This window comes from Grus americana, chromosome 2 (assembly GCF_028858705.1).
Source record: "Grus americana isolate bGruAme1 chromosome 2, bGruAme1.mat, whole genome shotgun sequence".
Classification (NCBI taxonomy): domain Eukaryota; kingdom Metazoa; phylum Chordata; class Aves; order Gruiformes; family Gruidae; genus Grus; species Grus americana.
Genome location: NC_072853.1, coordinates 43,513,808 through 43,532,465, shown reverse-complemented (window position 1 = coordinate 43,532,465; position 18,658 = coordinate 43,513,808). Strand labels below are relative to the sequence as shown.

Sequence of the window (18,658 nt, the reverse complement as noted above, 5' to 3'; positions counted from 1 at the left end):
AAAGATTATCCCTTACTAAGATCCAGGACAGCGCTTATACATCCTTCTGGAATCTATTATTAGTAAGCAGTCTAATGGTGTAGATGCCCGAGTTTTAAACTGAGGACTGTAAAATATGTATATTTTGGAGAACAGGTGAGATAAGCATTTTCCTTGAAACAAGACTCAAGGAAGCGATTACAGCACAAACTGCCGCTGTGCTTGTATGTTGTGTACTTTGCAGCAAGACTTTCTATATGGCTTCAAAACATACGAGACAGGTGGTGTTCAGGCACTTCTACGTCATGCTCAATGCACACAATGGTCGCAGCACCTGCCAGCTGGAAGGCCTGCGTGTACACAGCTATATTAGAAGCAGTTAAACTTATTTTGGAGCTAGATAGAGTCTTCCTGCAGGTTAGATCTGGGCCATGAACTGGACAAGCATACAGAAACTTTGTCTGCAGGTTGTTTGTTCTGCCCAAGGGAGGGGGTGGGGAACCAACCAAAACCAACAAAGAAATGATTCCTTAAGGAAAAGAAGGGACAGCTTTTGGGGAGAAAAAAAATAAAATAGCAGTGCTCACCGCAACATTTAAGGAATTGTGCCAGTTCAAGTAAAATTCCATTTTGTCTAGATGCAGTAACCTAGTACCTGTAATGATCAACCCAAATAAGATGCTAATCTCATATTAAATTTATCATAATTTTCCCCACAACCACATCAATGATAAAAAAAGCACACAGTGTGTTTAGCAGCTGAGAGGTATTGCTACACTATATGGTAAACAAGCTTGTACATGTTCTACAGTAGGTGCAAGTTAGTTCAGGGATAATGCTATCAGAAAACTAGAAATCTCAAATCAGTCAGCACGGTTAGTTTGAACACATTCAACTGCTGGAATGAAGTCTCCCAGTATTAATTTCTTTAAAAATTACAATTCAACACCTTCTTGGTTGGAACTGCATGGAAAGAGTTAACAAATGGAGATGATATCTATTAACATCCAAAATGTATCAGGCAAAGAAATTATAATTGTAAATTAAATGCTATATAGCACTTATAAAAGCCCTGCTGCAGGACTGTAGGGGAAAGCACATCACATTTGTTTACCATCTAAACTAATAAAAGTCCCATCAGAGAAATATTTCAGTAGGGAAATCAAAGACTAACCAGATGGTAATGCATATCCTTTTTTGCAAATGGATGCATTAAAAGAAAACAAACTACAGCTCACATTATTTGTACTGTAGGTTAAAATATCAGAATGATACTCAGTTAACTGAACCAGTACTAACCAGACTCTACATTAACACCTCTATCATCCTCCAGACAGCAATTCTTTATTGCAAAGAAATACACAACATACTCCCTGGTTGTTCTAAACCAAGCAGCTTTGCACAGCATCCATCTCTTCTATAACACACAACTGGAAGTCCAAAGAACGGTAGGAGAGGGAAAAGAGATCAAACAAAAGTTAAAATATGCAATCTTTTCCTTTCTGTTTAGCTTCTTTGTCCTGAATAAACCCATCAGAAAGAAGGAATAACACATTATTTATTGCACTGTGTTTATCTGTTACAGCATATTCTCACTGTTCTTTTGCAACATTTTCTAAAAGGTATGGAACACTTGGTGCAGCAAAGAGCCTGTCATTTGGTGGACCACAGGACCTTCCATAATGCTAAGACTTACCAGGCAGAGATGGCTCTCCTAAGAGACTGCATGTATGAAATGTTCTAGATTTTTTATTAATTATTGATATGAGACAGCATCTTGAGATTTTTGGGGGGGGGGGGCAAACAGTAGCACACACAAAATTTGTAGTGAAGGATCTCTGAACTCCTGTCAAAGGCACTTAAAATCCTGTTTTCAGGACTAACATTCCATATGGAAAAAGGTCCTCTAATCAAGTGTTAACACAACTACGTGAAACAGAAAATTCACAGCATTCCAACAGGTTTTGTGTAACCACGAGTTATAGCCATTATGTCTCTCCTCTTTATTTGAGCCCAGTGTAACAACAACTTAGGTGTACCAAAACAGAATTTCCATTGGTCTGAATCGGCCAAGTGATCCTCGACCTTTGCAGGGGAAGGAGGTCAGTCCAACCACAGATACAGCTGTAGCAAACGGAAGTTCCAATTCCTCATAAGGGCAAGACTTTCCTAAAAAATTTCTGAAACAGTAGTGTGCATCTTGCTTAGTTGTTTCCATGGTTATTCAACAGATGGGTTGTTGGGGATTTTTATTTATTTCCTCACACTAGCTCTAGATTATAATGGTAGGGCCTGAAGTTAGACCAAGTATGATTTCAAATTCTAGTGTTTGCAGTATGTTACTAACTTTGTTTTCAAAATGTCTTCACTTTTTTTCAACTCAGAAGCAGTAACTGGAGGCATTTAAATATAAAACATATTTAAGAAAATGTTTTGGTTTATTACGGTCACATTATTAGAATTCTCTATTCTGAGGCAACTTCTACTTATTTTTTGTACAAAACCTGAAAATATTCAAGGCTTTTAAAGATCCTCCCCAAATAATTTTAAATACTATGACATAGCTAGCAAATGATTTCAAGAAGAAGCTACTTTTAAGAGTATGCTCATATTCACAACCACGGAACATTCAGACTCCAACTTTGACACCATCTGCTCCATCTGTTAATGCAGACAAGGAGCCTTTTTTTCAAAAAAACAAAAACAAAAAAACCCCCCACCCCAAAAAACCCCCTTGAACGACTCCTGAGGGAAGTCTACCTTCTCCACACAGAGAAGCTAAACCTCCCACTTGGATGCCTGAAGCAAGGTTCACTACACCTCAGCAAACTGGCTAGAGGTTTGAAGTTTTACAAGTTTTGCAAAGAAAAAGGAGGCAATGGGTTGCTCTTTTCTAGTAATTGGAACTAAAAGAAAACCATTATCTACTGATTTACTTAATGGATGGCCATTCAATTATCCAAGTACTTCGTTTAAATTAGCTTTAATCAGCTACATCAAAGGCACTTGTTTCACTCAAAGAGAATTAACAAAATCTGTTATCCCAAAGGCAAACAGTGGTAACGTAAGAGTGGGAAGCAATGAAAAGGGGGAGGGGGGAAAAAAAAAAAATCTGTTTACAACTATTATTCTTCAAAGAATCCCATTTCCAAGTTAACCAACAGACATTCTGAAAACTTCTTGAGAGTCACCTTCTTCCCTCACACCAGCGGTCTCATACTATATTTGATGAAGTTTAATTCAACAGTACACTGTAATTTTTTTTTACTATGCTAATTCTAGGCAACGTTTCTCCTCACAGTTATCTACTCAGGGATGCCAGGGCTGAAAGTAAATAGAAACTGAACATTACTCAAGAAGTTTTTCATAAAATATAAGCTGACAAATTACTCTGTATAGTATTGCATCTTTATTGTTACTAGCTATTCTTATACCCTTAAGTTGCCACAATACATTCACATACAGCACTGCATCTATCGTGCATTTCCATACGTTCGTGAACTTCCTAACTACTCCACACTGACTTTTAAACATTGCAGTCTATGGAGACAAACGGCCTTTTAGTTGCTTTAACCTGCTTGAGGGGGAAAGACCACCTTTACTACATGCACAACCCATTCCCTCTCAGCATCTCCTCCCAGATACTCTCAAGTTTTCTCTAGTGCCCCACACTACATACACCACTGAGCAGCCTCAAATATTAAGAGTTAACCTAAAAAGGACATGTAATCCCTGACCTGTAAACTGCTTCTTTAACAAATATGTTAAGTGCTATGTATGCCAAACCTAGTATTACTTCAAAGGCTCCTCAACACCGCAGAACCCCCAGAGAAAGACGTAGCACTATACAGTGAGAAGACTTTGGTTCTTTAGTGTCCTAGAATAAAGCTACTACAAAATATTTTCATTTCCTCCATCCTTCAAAATTATTGCAAATTCCAAGAAAATAAGTTAAAATAAAATTTACCCAAACTACAAAAAAAAAATCAAATCATACTTAGCATTCACTCAACAAGGTAGCAAAACATAAATTAGTAAGTGATCTTTTCTTTTCAGTAACTACAAATCATCGTTCCTTTGTATTATAGCATCATGCATACATCACCATGCAATACTTTTGCAAGAAGCCTCTAAGATGCCTGTTTCACAGCACATGAAAGCTTGACAAGTACAGAAAGAGTCTCTAGTACTTGCCCAAACGCTGACTGAAATTTATTTCACAATGATAAAAATGGAAAGATTTTATATTTTCCTTACTACAGCAATAATTTCCAAAGCCAAGATTTATCATAAATAAAATGAGTAAACTAAGTAAATTAGATCTTAGATGTTTATATTAAATATAAATGGCTTATACTTCATAACACAAAGAGTAAGCGTTCAGTATTTCTTTATAAAATTTAAGATACACAGGCCTTGTACATATGGCTTCATTAACATCTTAAAGTTTGTTCTCAGTCATATCCATCAACACAAATAGCACCTCTACATAAAAGATGCATCCTAATGATTTCAATGAAGTGCAGTATACTCCATTAGAGAGAACGTGTTTTAATTAAAGTTCTAATACCAGTTACAGTGTACAGTACTTTTACCAAATCTACTGTGTTGTAATTATACAAGATTGGAGGAAGAGACCAAATCATACAGCTCTCACCACAGTATAGACCCCAGTACATGTTTACTTCAAGAATGGCTGGAAGATTTAGCTTACAGAATGTAATTCAACATGTTTGTTAAAAAGTGGGCAACATATTCCAACAAGTAGTCATACTTCTGACTGCACAAAATTGCTGTCAAATTTAAGTACCATTTTGAAATTAAAAACACATTAGGGAGGTAGATACCCATTGAAGCAAACTGATCTGCAAGCAAGGTATTTTCAGATCAATACTTCTGTAGGTTTGACAGACATCATTCTCTTTTGGGGAAAGCCTAACATTACAAAAAATAAACTTCATTATTGGACAGTTTCAAATTGTATTTTACGAGGATAGGACATTCACATTTAGAACACTGACAGTCCAATTTCTCCATTTTAATAGCGTGTTATGAAAATCCCCACACCAGACTGAGCTATCATTCAGCCTAAAAATACATGCAATCATGACAACAATCCCAGCATCAAATCCCTTCAGGTAGCGAAGAAGTTCAGCTCCAAGATCATACACACAGCTTTCCAACTAGCTGGGAAGTTACAAAAGACAAGAGCTCGAGATACACACTGTAATATGGGAGGAGACAGGATAGGCTTCAAATATATCCCTGAAGTTTCCTGTATCTCCTGGGCTCTTTAACAACCCCCAACTACAACATACTCCTATACCCCTAAAAAAAAAAAACAACAACAACAAAAAAAAAAACCACACAAAACCCCACAAAACTTCTTGAGGGGAAGAATTCTTCCTAGAATACAGAAATTCAGAATAAGTCATAATATTTACTTACATTTACTTTGGTAACACAGTTCTTTGTAGATAAAGCAAGCAGCAAAGACAACAGTATGAAGAAAATCTTGTTATGATAGCTGAACATTTGAATGAATTTAACACATAAAGCATTTCTAGAAAAACATGTGAAAGCATCACAGAAATGACAGTTGAAGCTGACTTGGATTAAACTGCCTAGGTACTAGAAACTGACCACAAGCTGTGAACACAGTTCACCAAACTGAAGAAAGTGTTATGAAGCTAACACAGAATCAAGCTAGGACTGATGTCATTTTAACATCTAAAAATATTTTTAAACTCATTCTAACAGAAGAAAGAATATGTGAAATGAGCACACAGTCAATTAGAATTTGAACAAGACAGCTGAACAGCATTATCAAACAATTTACAAATAGAACAAGAAAATAATAAAGGAAAAATTAGAAGCTTATGCAGAACTTTGGAAACATGCCAATATTCAGAGAATTATTTATACAACAGGGGAATGAGGATAAATCTAATAACTAGGAGAAATAACATATAGTTTGCTTACCAAGTTTGCAATTCAGCAGGACTGCAAAATTAGCTAATGCAATTTGGGAATGACTCCAAGCTAGGACATATTGTTTTCTCAATAGAACTTTGGCACAACTACAATTGGAATATTATGGTTTCTTCTGTGAACTAAATTAACTGAAAGACAAATTGGCAGATCTATAGAACAGAGTGACTGAGGGAAAAGACTAATTAAACTTCAAAGTTAATAGACATGCCCTCTCAACCACACATATGGAATATCTAGAAGTGTTTCAACACCATTTAGGAAAAAACCTCCTTTTCAATTTTACATATTAAGAGATGTTTAATAACCCAGAGAAACTGGATTAGAAAAGAAAAACAGCTTCCTAAAAATGAAGTGCAATACATAGGAAAAAAAGCACTGAAAACTATGAATTCAGACTAGGTGGACAAGTCAGATTTCTGGCAGCGGCTGTGTTGAAGGAGGGATATAAAAGCGCAATTCCCCATTCATGCATTTCTACTGGTAGATGCCTCGGATGTAAATCCACATACACTGTAAGAAGACCACTTGATTAAGCTGGGAGAGGAGAAAGTACATTAAAAGCAGGTATGAAGCACAGTGCTGACACAACAGATGCATCCAAAATATGAATATTCTTTGCTTGCAAACATATTATAGTATAGAACATTGTCATGCAGCGTATTATGTAGTAAAAACTGTAGTATATTTTTAAAACATTTCTAGTGCAGTGACAGCCTCTGAACTCTACAGAAGAACAGCTGTTTCCAGAAGTAAACTATGGCTCTTAACTGCAAAAAGCTCTTGAGCGTACATCAATTTCTGTAACCCAGTGCGTTCTAGAATTTTAAACTTCTGAAGAAGAGACATCCTGTATCTTGTAGATTTATCTTTTTCCCATAGTTGGTCTTCATATTCCTAGGCTATACTGATATGGGGAAAGCCTACCATTTGAAAATAAAATTCTTTGTTCTTTTTCAGAAAAAAAACCCCTCGTTTCAGCATTCAATAAAAGAAAGTATTAGATGGTAATCATTTAAAGTTTAAGTTATATCCCAATTGCACTTAGTTTTCTATTAAAAAAGAATTCAAATTAGTCAGTGTCTGTGTTACAGATGACATTTCAACAACACACAAAACTATACAGCTGCACTGTTTTCAGTTACTTACTCCAAAGCAGACGGAAAAATCAAAATGATATGCTGGAATTGCTCATGTGAAATTTATCAACATTTCTACACAAATGAAAGCTACAAAGACTAAAGCACAAGATGAATATTCAGTACAAAACCAGGAATTTTTAAATGAAACTTGAATTAATTCTATGCACTTCTTCAGGATTCTGTTCCAAGTCAGCATTTGATGTGAGTTTACAGCAATTAAAAAAAAAAGACAATAAGTGACAAATGACAGTCTAACAAGGAATGAGTCCCTTTAGAATTTCTACAATATCTACCTATATGAAAACAGTTAAAAACGGAGGTGGTTTAAATATAAGAAATACCTTCGCTGACTTCTAGCCATTCTAGAACAACTCTCCTTATCTGGAGTAATAATAAACATTTAATATTTAAAGCTTTGTCCTTGGTAACACTTATTCTACCATCATATGCCCACTATGTTACATGTTACATATGCCCACATCCGTTACATCAAGGAAATGTTTTAATAGGTTTTCCATGAGTATTAAGAACAAATCATGTCTCGATTATAACTAAACTGGTCACACTTACATTGCTCACTTAAATTTAGTTTTTAATTACTTGTACAAATAGTTTAAAATTTTGCAATCAAAAAAAAAATCAGACATCTTAAAACAGTATGCTTAGGTTACATTCTGTCATTGTTACTTAGCTGCCTCATTCATATAGTCCCACCAGTGGATGATTAATACTAAAAAGATTATAACTTCTTGTACATGTGTATTATTAAATCCTCATCCTAAGTACAAATTTGCAACACAGTAGTAACACTGCAGGTATAGAAGTAATGCTTCCTATCAGGCATATGAAAAGATTAACACTCTACCACAGTTGATGCTGGTGTATTTATACAGAAGGCTTCTCACATACTATTTCAGTCTATGGGAGGTAGATGTTTGTCTATGAACTGTTTTACATCCATCATCTCCTGTTTAAAGATTAAAAAAAAAAAAAGTTGTATTAGTTGAAGTTCCCTATTAATATATACTCAGCTAGACTAAATCATGTTTCAACATTTCGGTTATACTGAGCAGCTGGGCTACAAATACTAACTAGTTACTTGATAAAACCATACCACTTTGCACACAACAACTCAAGGCTGATAAATCTTTAAAGGCACTATACATTTAGAAGAGGCTAAAATACAAGAAAAAGAGCAAAGACTACTTTTTTCTCTATGAAGTTGACCTGGCAAGCTACATATCAATCAATCAAGTGATCTGAACAGCACCAGGCTGAGCATGGACAGGGTTTGAATGTCACTAAGGCTGTAGCTTCGTGTATACTTTAAACTTTTGCAAGTTAGCAGCAGTGTGAAAATCCAGCAGCTCCTCCTCCTAACCATGCAGTTTCACCTTCATGATGCCTCCTTCCTTAAGGAAAAGCAATACAGCAAACTAGACTGGGAAACCAGGCCACATTAAAAATACTTTTTTTTTTTAATTACGTCAAAGTTCTAAGAAGAGCACGTTACTAATATATTTGTATGATAAGTCAATGCTGTTACTGCCTAAACACAACTGTGTAAATGTTCCAAAGAGGTTCCCACAATATGCAGCAATCCAAATTAACAAAGTTACTGCTGCTGACAAATGGCAGACTTGTTCCTTGCCTCCTCTTCTGTTTCTTGCTCCTACCACTTATTTTGTGTAAGTACTGATGCTTCAGCTCACTAGTGCTGCAAAAAAAGCCAGAAGTTTTTGCCATTTTAGCAAGTTCAAACGGTTCAAAGAAGTTTCTGATCAGCTCCAGTGCTGGTGCAAGAAGGAAGAGAGGGCCACAAGGTCACGAGCAGAGGGAACTAGTCCACCCCTTTCTGGCAGCAACAAGCCATTACATCAGTTCAGCTGCCTGCTGAGCCAGAACCATAAATGTAAGTTCTGAGGCCGCGTCTTCCGTAGCATCAACCTTCCCTCCCCATTCCTTTGATGTCTCCATCCATAGAACTAACAAGGTTCTTCTCTCCAAAATACCAAGTTGGATTTATGCTGTGAGAATCTGCCTTCCAATTCAGGGACTTTTTTTCAGTAAGCAAATAAAAGAGTAGGGAAAAAAAAGAAGTATTTTATAGACCAACTAGCCTTGTCCCAAAAATACAGTCTTATGAGGAAGTTCCCACTAGTCATACAAACTTTTGCCCTGGATGCTTTTTCAGCCAACCAATTTAGTTACTCACTAAAATAAGTCAGTGGTGTCAAGCACTTGTTATTAAAAAACTCACAACCCAAAAAACCAACCCAAAAAACCCCCCATCCAATACATATTTGTTTTGAGGGAAAAAAGTTAACCATACCCAGCTAAAATATTGAATATTAAGAAAATTACCTCAATACATGAGCTATGCATCATGCCAGAGTAAGTCCTGAAGGTTACGTTGGCTGGATTTATCATGCTCTTTAGCTTCTCAACAGTGAGAGAACCGAACATTAAAGGAACCAATGGGTCACAGTCCCCATGGCACTGAAGAACAGCAATCTCCTTGTTGACACCACTGATAGGCCCCTGTTAGGGGTGGAATTAAAGGGGTGAAGACAAGAAAGAGACAGTAAGTGGAGGTAAGGCTAACATCTTCAAGATCAAATAACCCCATGGCACTATGCCCTGTGGCATGACAAAGAAGTTGAATTCTGAGGGGGAAAAACCACAAATGTACAGTCTGCAAGTTCCTTATGAAGTAAGCTCTGTGCCTGACAACACATTAAGTTCAAAAACCTGCAAATAAAATTTTGACTAATTTCAGAACAGAAGAATATGATTTCTGGCCATGTAAAACCCCGATACTTTGTTTAAATACCTAGTTTCTAATAAGATAGTGCCTTGCAGATGGCACAAATGGCAAACAGAAAATTCATCTTTAAGGAAAAATTTGCTGTAGCCTTTATGTTTCGTAGGAATGTCATTTTCAGCAGAGATAGCTACTGAATATTTCCTCATTTTCCCTACTTGCCAAACTCTAAAACTCCAGGGCCGTATCTTAACAACTTCTGAGTTATCAAACAACTGTCAATATTTGGTAATAACGATGGCCACTAATTTCTGCACAAGATACCATCTGCAGATATACTCATTCCCCAATGCAAATTAGCTTAGGAAAGAAACATAAATACCTGAGGAAAAGAAGCCCGTAGAGGAAGCCAACAGCTGAGGGCTACAACACCTGCTAATTTTTGTTGTGTTGTAAGAGCTGTATACAATGATAAAGCACCTCCCTAAGATAAAGGGATATAAGTATTAGAATGGTGATGGTAACGTTCCTCTTAATGCTCGTTTCAAGATCTCTGTTTTCTCCTTTAAAGGTCTTTTTCTATTTCAATCTATTCTTCCTTAGAGCCAACACTAAAACCAGTATTCCTGTACAACATTTATTTTGCTTTTTTTACCCCCTCCAAGTCCATGTGATCAATTCAGAAGTAAACCAGCAAATTTATCATAACTAACAGATGGGAAAAAAAAAAATCCAAATCAAAACCCAAAACATGAAATAAAGGACTATCACTCATGACAGTGTTATCACTACTTCAATATTTTCATTTACTGCATGCAGAATGAGGAGTTGGTGTATGGACCAATTAATCTGTTAACCTGCCAACACAGATCTCTTACAAGTATGAAGCGAAGAATTTCCCAAATAAATCCAGACTATCAAATATCTACCAAATTAAAAGTTAAATTAAAAATACCAGCAAGATTTTCAAGCAAAGCTATGTAAGTTACGTGCATAAAAACTTTAAATAGACTATTAATTTTAGTACATTTTTTCCACATGCATGTTCATTTTCCAGTGAATAGTAATTATTTGCGTAAACCAGAAAGACTTCATTTGCTAAAGCAAAGGAAAAGTGACGCCTTAAATTTTAGAAGCATCTAACATCAGCCCTTTTCTATTCAAGTGTCTGGATTTCCCACATTAGGAAAGCTAGGTTACTTCCCTAGAAAAAGACACAGTTCTTTCCAACCATACCTTACCTGAGAAAAGCCTCCCAGAATAATTCGATTAGAAGGAATTCCATTTTTTACTTCTTGATCTATCAGTGCTTTAACTGCAACATAAATAAAGGCCAGTAGTTAAAACCCACTCCTTTCGTTATAACATCTAGAAGAGGAAAGAGACCTTCTCCCCAATGTCAACAGAAATCTCATGAAAGGAAAATCCAATCTGCTATACATTAAAAAGTATCAGAAAATCTAGAGCATGATCAGAAATTCCAGCGCCATTGTACCATTTCCAAAGAAAAAAACATGCAAGTAAGTCTCGCAAAAGCCCCACTGCCAGGAAGATGGTATCCTCTTCCAACCATCCAGCAGTACGAGTGGATGCTCATACAGCTCTAACCTGCTGTGCCACCCAGAAGCTCTTAAAAAAAAAAAAAAGTACACTAGCTCCCATGTACATTTCATATTTGAGAGTATGAAATGTTTGTACTGGTGAATTACTCATAAATTACATATACTTATTACACTCTACTACACTCCTGTAGCCCCACCCCCGCTACCAAAACCTTGCCACACAAACCAAATACATTCATGAAGTTTAAAAAAAAAAAAAAAAGTAACACCACACACACACAAAAAAACCAACCACAAAACAAACTATGCACTTAGCTAAACTTTGATCAGCAATAATACAATATAGACATATTACTTTCCCTAATAATTTTGGTTTTGGAAAATCTGTTTCAGACTGATAATTCATTTTTAAGAATACATGAAAGTACTTTTAAGACATAAAAAGTGTTCCTAAGCATACCATTCTCTGCTGCCTGCTTGATCCCAACTTCATCTTCCTGTGAATCTGGAGAAAGTCCAATGATATCAAACCTTACAAAAATATCAACAAGAGCATTACTCATTAAAGCATCCATTCCACTTCCTTAAAATACAAACAATAAAATTGAGATATTTTCCGGATAATAATGTTAGCTGACATATTATTTTTAGTACCAACCACACAAAGATTACAAGAAATAGGGGACAATCTGTCAATGTGGCTAAAAGGCTACATCTAGTCAACAAAGCTTTTCTGACTTTTGATATCTTCTGCAATTTACTGCAGATTAAGCAGCTCAGTTTTGATATTTGCTCCAAAAATATCAGCAGGAATTTCAATTTATCAGTTGCATGTACAAAATTAAAATACTGTTTGAAGAAATATAGGAAAAACAAACACAAGTTACTTGAGGAAAAAAAAACAAAAACCAACAACTGAAGAGGACTGGTTTAAGACCATTGAAATCTACCGTGTTTTTCTTGTTCTCTATTCAACATGGATATTCTAAAAAACAGTTTGTAGATATCCTACTGACCCACCAAATATTACTCGCTAGTAGTGCAGTATTTCCACTCCAAGTCTCTACTACTACTGACTATGAATTCATACTTGTAAAGTAAAGTGGGTTTTGTATTTTAAGACATATAGATTAGTCCTGAGGAATAACCATTACCACAGATACACAAGGAGAATTAGAGCGTACTCATGAGAGCCCTTTTATAAGAACACAAGCAAAAAGCTTTTTATACTTACATGTGATTAAAACCAGCCAATCAGGTTATTCATGATTTTTAATTAAGAACAATGAGTTCAAACTCCTAGGTATATTTTGATTAGAATCACTTGCAATTGTACAAATACTTACCATGATGGCATAGCCATGTTCATGTTCAAAGAAACTGGCATAACTGGCCTAGAAATGAGAATGAACACCACTGACATAAGAAATATATTGAAATTTAATAATGCAGATGCAGTTATGGCACAAAATTACATATCCCCAATTCTGTGTTACTTTTAAACTGTAATTAACATTAGGTACTTTGTAGCATCTCTTCAAGCAATCTCTCCAAACCTGCCAGCCCAAACACATTTAATATTCAGGGTTGAATTACCACTCTCTATGCAGAGCAAGCAAAACATTAATGGGCCGCTTTTTTATATGTATGCGTGTGTGTGCATGTGTGTGAGTGCATATACATCATATACATATTTTTTTATATATATATGTGTATACCATTTAGTTATTTCTAAGTAACAGTTATTTATCACAGTTCCATACACGCACTCAGTGGATGAAGGCACCTTACACAGCAGCACCAGCGAACCTAAGGAAGCAGCCAAATGCAACACAGTGGTGGATATGTGTGGCCACACGTGCTTCTCTCTATGGTTGAATCTGCATAAGCAGTGCCTGCCTTCACTGCAGGACTCATTCCCACCCTTGTGCTGCTGTACGGCACCTTTTCAGACATACCAAGACAACTTCAATGGACCAGGCTATGGATCAAATCTGGCTATAGTTTTAATCTACTGAAACTGAGGAACGTAAGTTCTGCAGGGAAAGACTGAAAGATGACAAAGGGCAAGCAAAGAGAACAGCAGATATCGCTAAGCTCTTTTTGAATAGCTCAGCAAAGTGCAGACACGTGGTAAAATAAATAAATATATCCCAGCCCAGTAATCAGTAATGCACGAAAATATTGCTTATTTATCTCCCTGTCATCCACGCTCCACATCTCCCAAGACTGCTGCAGCAAAAGATAATCTGAATTTTGTGTTAAAGATTATACTTAATTAGTTTTTCTATCATTAAATAAATATTAGATAGATCTTAATGCTTTATTTACTGACTCCTGACCATGCTCAGAAGTATTTCACTTCTCAAATCGCACAAAGACAGCTCAAATTGCATTATTTGCTGAAAATATGAATATCCTATCAATCTTTGAAACTTGCTGTGGGTAACAGCGAAATTTCATCTATTATATATGCATGTGAGTTTAAGAAATACATGTACCTAATACAAAGTATATTTAAGGGTCAATAAAATACAAAAAAATACTTCTTATTAAGACTGGCATTTAACAAATGACTGTTGAAAAAAAAAAAGCAAGAACAACTCAATCCAGTGAAGACAAAGTCAAAACAATCTAACTTAGCACATAAAACTTTCGAAATATGTTTTCAGTCTGAATTATTAACAAAAGCAAAATATGAATAAAAATGGAGCTTTGCCGTAAATTATTCAGCATTTCCTAAAAATAACAAAATATTTAATAGCATCAACATTATTTAAGTGATTTTTTTAATATAGAAATGAAATGCACAGACATCCAAATCTCATTTGACTTCATCACCTGTGCAAGTGTCTTAATAAGTAACTCTACAGAAAAACGTAAAACAAGAAAAGTTACAAACTTACGCATGTGGGCAAATGTATTTTACATGGGGGCTTTTGATACCTGCAAGTGCTTCCGACCATCCATGCCTGTTAAGAAAAAATATATTAAATGGCCTTTATGTTTTTGGCTTAGCTCTTATTTCTATGTTGGTGCCAACAATGCAGAGCAAGTATGAAATATGCTGAATTAGATTGATATAAACATATTTCTAGAAAAAATTTACATCAACTGCAGTATGCTATGAATATAATAGTAAACTTAAAAGGTTTGTTCTGCCTCTAAATATTTGTTGCACATATACAGCCAGGGACACTTTATCTAATTTGACTATCACAGTTGCGAGACAGCTGCAGAAATGCCACTTTGGCTCTAGGCGAAGCCTGCTCTGTATCTGGCTGGGTTTATTAACTGGGGCCCCACAGCACATGAAAACAGGTATCCTGCTTCCAGGCAGCTCTAGCCCAGAGGCTGCTTTGATGCTCCTGAAGAAGGGCAGCTTCTTTCACAGCCAACTTTGCTTTTTCTGAACCAAATTTCTTGATGTGGGAGGGCAGCGAACTGACATCCAAGCTAACTCCACATGGAGCCAACCTAATCAATCAGACCTATTAACTTTGGTTCAGCTTGAATGGTCTCAGATTCAGGCAGTCCTGAACAACATTCCAGATTGCAGGTAATTTTTTAACCTCAAGCATGTGCTGTATGAACGCACAGAACAACGTGAGATCTGCACAGCAGGTGAGTTATCAAGCTTCCTACAAAACAAAAAACTGGAAAGCATTATTTAAATAAACAGCTCCCTCTGAAAGACTCGCTCCAGGGCTCATCTAGACCTGAACCAAGCTAGACCCAAATCCGAACCTGTGCAGAACCACTGCCTATGCCTGCACTTTGCTTTCCACCACACTCAATAGTACCTGTATTTTCTGATTTTTCTCACTATTCAGTATTCCTAATTCACCTACTAAACTAGATACTGAAAAGTTGATTCTAAGCAGAAAGCACCTGTAACAACTTCATCAGTGACACAGCTGAACTTATCAGACCAACAGCAGACAAGTCATAAAAGCATGCTTGGTTTAGTTTAAATTTTACAACCATCCTGAAAAGTTAATGTACGCTACATAAAGACATTTCAAACACACAGCACAGGCATTTGAAACACTGGCTGGATATCTCAGCCTACTTCTTATCAATACTTTTATATATATATATCATTAACAAATTATAAGTGATACTACTTGGATAATATTCACAGTATCACAGAAGGCCAAATAAGAATCTAAAGGAGACATACGACAAAGAAAAACTAGTTAGGTAAGAATTTGGGGAATTTTTTTTAGCCAACTGTAATTTCACAAATATGGAAAGCAACATTGTATACACATTTATGCAGACTCCTTAGAACAATCCTCTATGTTGTACCTTTTGTTCAGATTTTGACAAGTATGTACCAATCTTTAAGTGCCATTTATATAGGAGCTAAGAGACAAAAAGAACATAATCTCTGTTAGGTACTTCTCAGAGTAAGAAAAATACAGCTGGTCCTCTTCGGACAATTCTTTTTTGGGTCACTACTATAGCTTTTTTGGGGAAAAAAATGGCAGTATGTCAAAGGCAGTTTTAGCTAATCTGATCTGCAGTGGACTAGAGGAACAAATAGAGCTAAATCACCATCACATCACAGAGGTGTTAGAACTTGTTAATGCATACATTCCAGTACGCTCAGTGCATTTGCAAGCTTGAGACTGCACATTAGCTTTGTCACCAAAATGGAAATACCACATTTGTATAAGGAATACAATTTATGTTAAAGAGCAAGTCTCTATGTTTTTTTCCCCTTGCCAAACCCAACATCAACCTGATTTGCAAGGATTCAAATTCCAAAGACTCAAAAGATTCTGCAATCACTTGCTGAACATTTGGTGCCAATATGCAGGAAGCACTGCTGCCTCAGCTGCGTTCTACCAGCAGAGAGGAAGAGGGATAATGCAAACAAGGTGGTGTGTCAGCACAACAAATGAGAACAAACATCTCTACTTGTAGAATACTGCCAAGTGCACGGACTTGACTCTTTTTAACTTAGTAAATGTCCAGGTTACACAAGTTTCAATTTTGACAGCTTTTTTTTTTTTTAGTTCTTCAGAAAAAAGTTTAAGACATAAACATTGCGAGGCAACCACTAGAGGCAACACTGAAGTTCCAGGTAACAAAAACAGAGTTCTTAAAAAAAAAAAAAAAATCTAATTTTGCCCATAAGGGAGCACAATAGACAAAGCATTCATGCTACTTATTTGCAGCATCTAAGTGCCAATTCCTTTAAAATCTTCTACCAAAAAAAAGGTTTCAACACACTCCTAACTTGTTAATTCAATAGCTTTAACGAATGTACGCTTGTACCTCGGCACACACAAGCTTCAAATGGAAACATTATACCACACCTAGAACCTCCCAGAAATTCCCTACCCCTTCCATTTCTACTCAAACATGAAAATAACAGGAACAAGGCCAACAGGGTATTTAACAGCTTGTTTGGGGGTTTTCTGGAGTCTGAGAACCATATTTCAGATAAAGAAATCTGTAGACATTAGGTGACTACTTAGGAGTTTGCTTAGATAAATCAAGTAAGCTTGGATTTTAATGTGTGACATACTGAAGAAGAAACCATGGCCTAACTGCACCTACTAGCAAACCAGCAATCCACAAGTCCAGAAAAAAGAGAACTCTAAATTTAGACAAGCACAGGAATGACCAGGAACCCACTCTCAGGAAAGCAAAAGATCAGAAACCCATAGACTTCTTTTTTCACCAAGTTTGACTCAAGAACAAAAGAGATATCACATTCAGACCAAGTTAGGTAAGTGATTGAAAAGAGAGAAGAAAAAGCTTTTGAGAACTTATGCTGGGAAATAAATAGTTGTCACCCGTTTAATCTGTTGTTAGCCACTGCATTCAATTAAGGGCAAAATAAGAAGCTTGAGTAACTTTTAACTGCTCACATCTTTAAAACATGCAGCCTTAGATCTGAAACTATAATAACTATAAAGTATATAGTAGATCAGAATACACACCCGGTATCTCCCAATCCATGAAGAAAAATGACCTAAAGGAGAAAAAAAAACATACAGCGGTGTAAGATCATTAAACAATAAACGCACCTAACTCACGTACTGCTGACACCCACGCGAGATCACACACAGTTCAGGGCACAGTACGACTTTCTCAGAAGAAAACTCTGCTCCACTCACTTCCCACCCCAGTCCTTCCCTCCCCGGCCTCCCCGCCGCCATCAGCGGGCGCACCCCGCCCTCGACCGGCACACGGCGCCGCGGGGCCCCCGCCGGCCGCGGAGGGTGGCGCGGCCCCCGCTGACACCGATGACCTTCCCCTGCCCGGCGCTGACTCTAGCCGCGAAGGGAGCGGAACCCTGGTGCGGAGCCCGGCCCGGCTCTGACAGGAAAGTAACGGGAGAGACCTGTCAACCTGCCTGGGCCGGGCCGCCCCGCGATACCCACTCGCACCATTCAGGCACCCGTCCGGCGGCAGCGTGGGTCGCGCCCGCCCTCAGCCGGGCCAGGCCTGATCGCGGTGTCGCCCCCAGGCCCTGGGGCCGCTGCAGCCGCCCCCCGCCCCACACTGAGGCCGCGGCGGCGAACAAAGCGGGGTGGGGGCCACCCCCCGCCAGGGCGCACCCCTGACCGCCGGCGCCTCCCCGCGGTTCGCCCCCCGCCCGCACTCACGGCAGCCGTCGCCTTCCTGGCGGCCGGGACGATGGCAGGGAGCGGCGCCGACATGTTGTTGCCGCACATACACCGGGCTGCGAGGCGGCCAGCGGGACACCGGCCAAGAGCGGGGAGGCGGGACGGGCGCCGGGCCAGGAAGGCGGGGGCAGGCGCGCGGAAGGCGGGGGCGCTGCGGCAGCCGGGAGCGGGGGAGCGGGCCTGGCGCCCACAGCCCCCCGCCGGCGCGCCGCCGCCCCGCTGCCGGGCAGCCTGCCCCGCCCGCCTCCCCCCGTGGCCATCCCCGCACCCGATTGGCTGCCGCTAGGGCGGCGGGACAGGTGGCCCCCGGGGCGCGAGATGGGGGCGGGCCCCGAGGCGGCCGCGCGGCTGAGGGGAACTGTAGCCGCCTGCGCGTCGTGGGCCGCCTGGCAGCGGCCTGTCCCGTCAGCGGGCGCCTCTGAGGTAGAAGATTAACGTGGCCTCCGCCGAGCCGGAGCGGCGACCCTTGATACCTCCTTCGGCCTTGTACGTGCCTACCCGGGCCGGCCTGCTGCGTGTGAGCAGCACGCCGGGCATGCGTGCGGGCGCTGCAGACCTCTAGGGGTACCAGCG

The 18,658-nt window shown here is 38.6% G+C and overlaps 1 protein-coding gene across 2 annotated transcripts; it reads right to left on the bottom strand.

Annotated features, from left to right (window-relative positions):
* Positions 1-4,514: 4,514 nt before the first annotated feature.
* LYPLA1 (lysophospholipase 1) lies at positions 4,515-18,628 on the bottom strand. 2 transcript variants are annotated; one of them, XM_054818784.1, is made up of 9 exons: positions 18,065-18,628; positions 17,396-17,427; positions 14,385-14,410; positions 12,785-12,832; positions 11,899-11,969; positions 11,118-11,191; positions 10,259-10,360; positions 9,477-9,653; positions 4,515-8,079 (listed from the first exon to the last, which is right to left on the bottom strand). In XM_054818784.1, the coding sequence occupies exons 3-9, from the start codon at positions 14,402-14,404 to the stop codon at positions 8,026-8,028; spliced, it is 546 nt and encodes a 181-aa protein (XP_054674759.1). In that variant the 5' UTR covers positions 14,405-14,410; positions 17,396-17,427; positions 18,065-18,628; the 3' UTR covers positions 4,515-8,025. The 2 variants fall into 2 exon arrangements, with proteins under 2 accessions (XP_054674759.1, XP_054674758.1); XM_054818783.1 differs by having other exon boundaries at positions 14,345-14,410; positions 18,065-18,323.
* Positions 18,629-18,658: the final 30 nt, after the last annotated feature.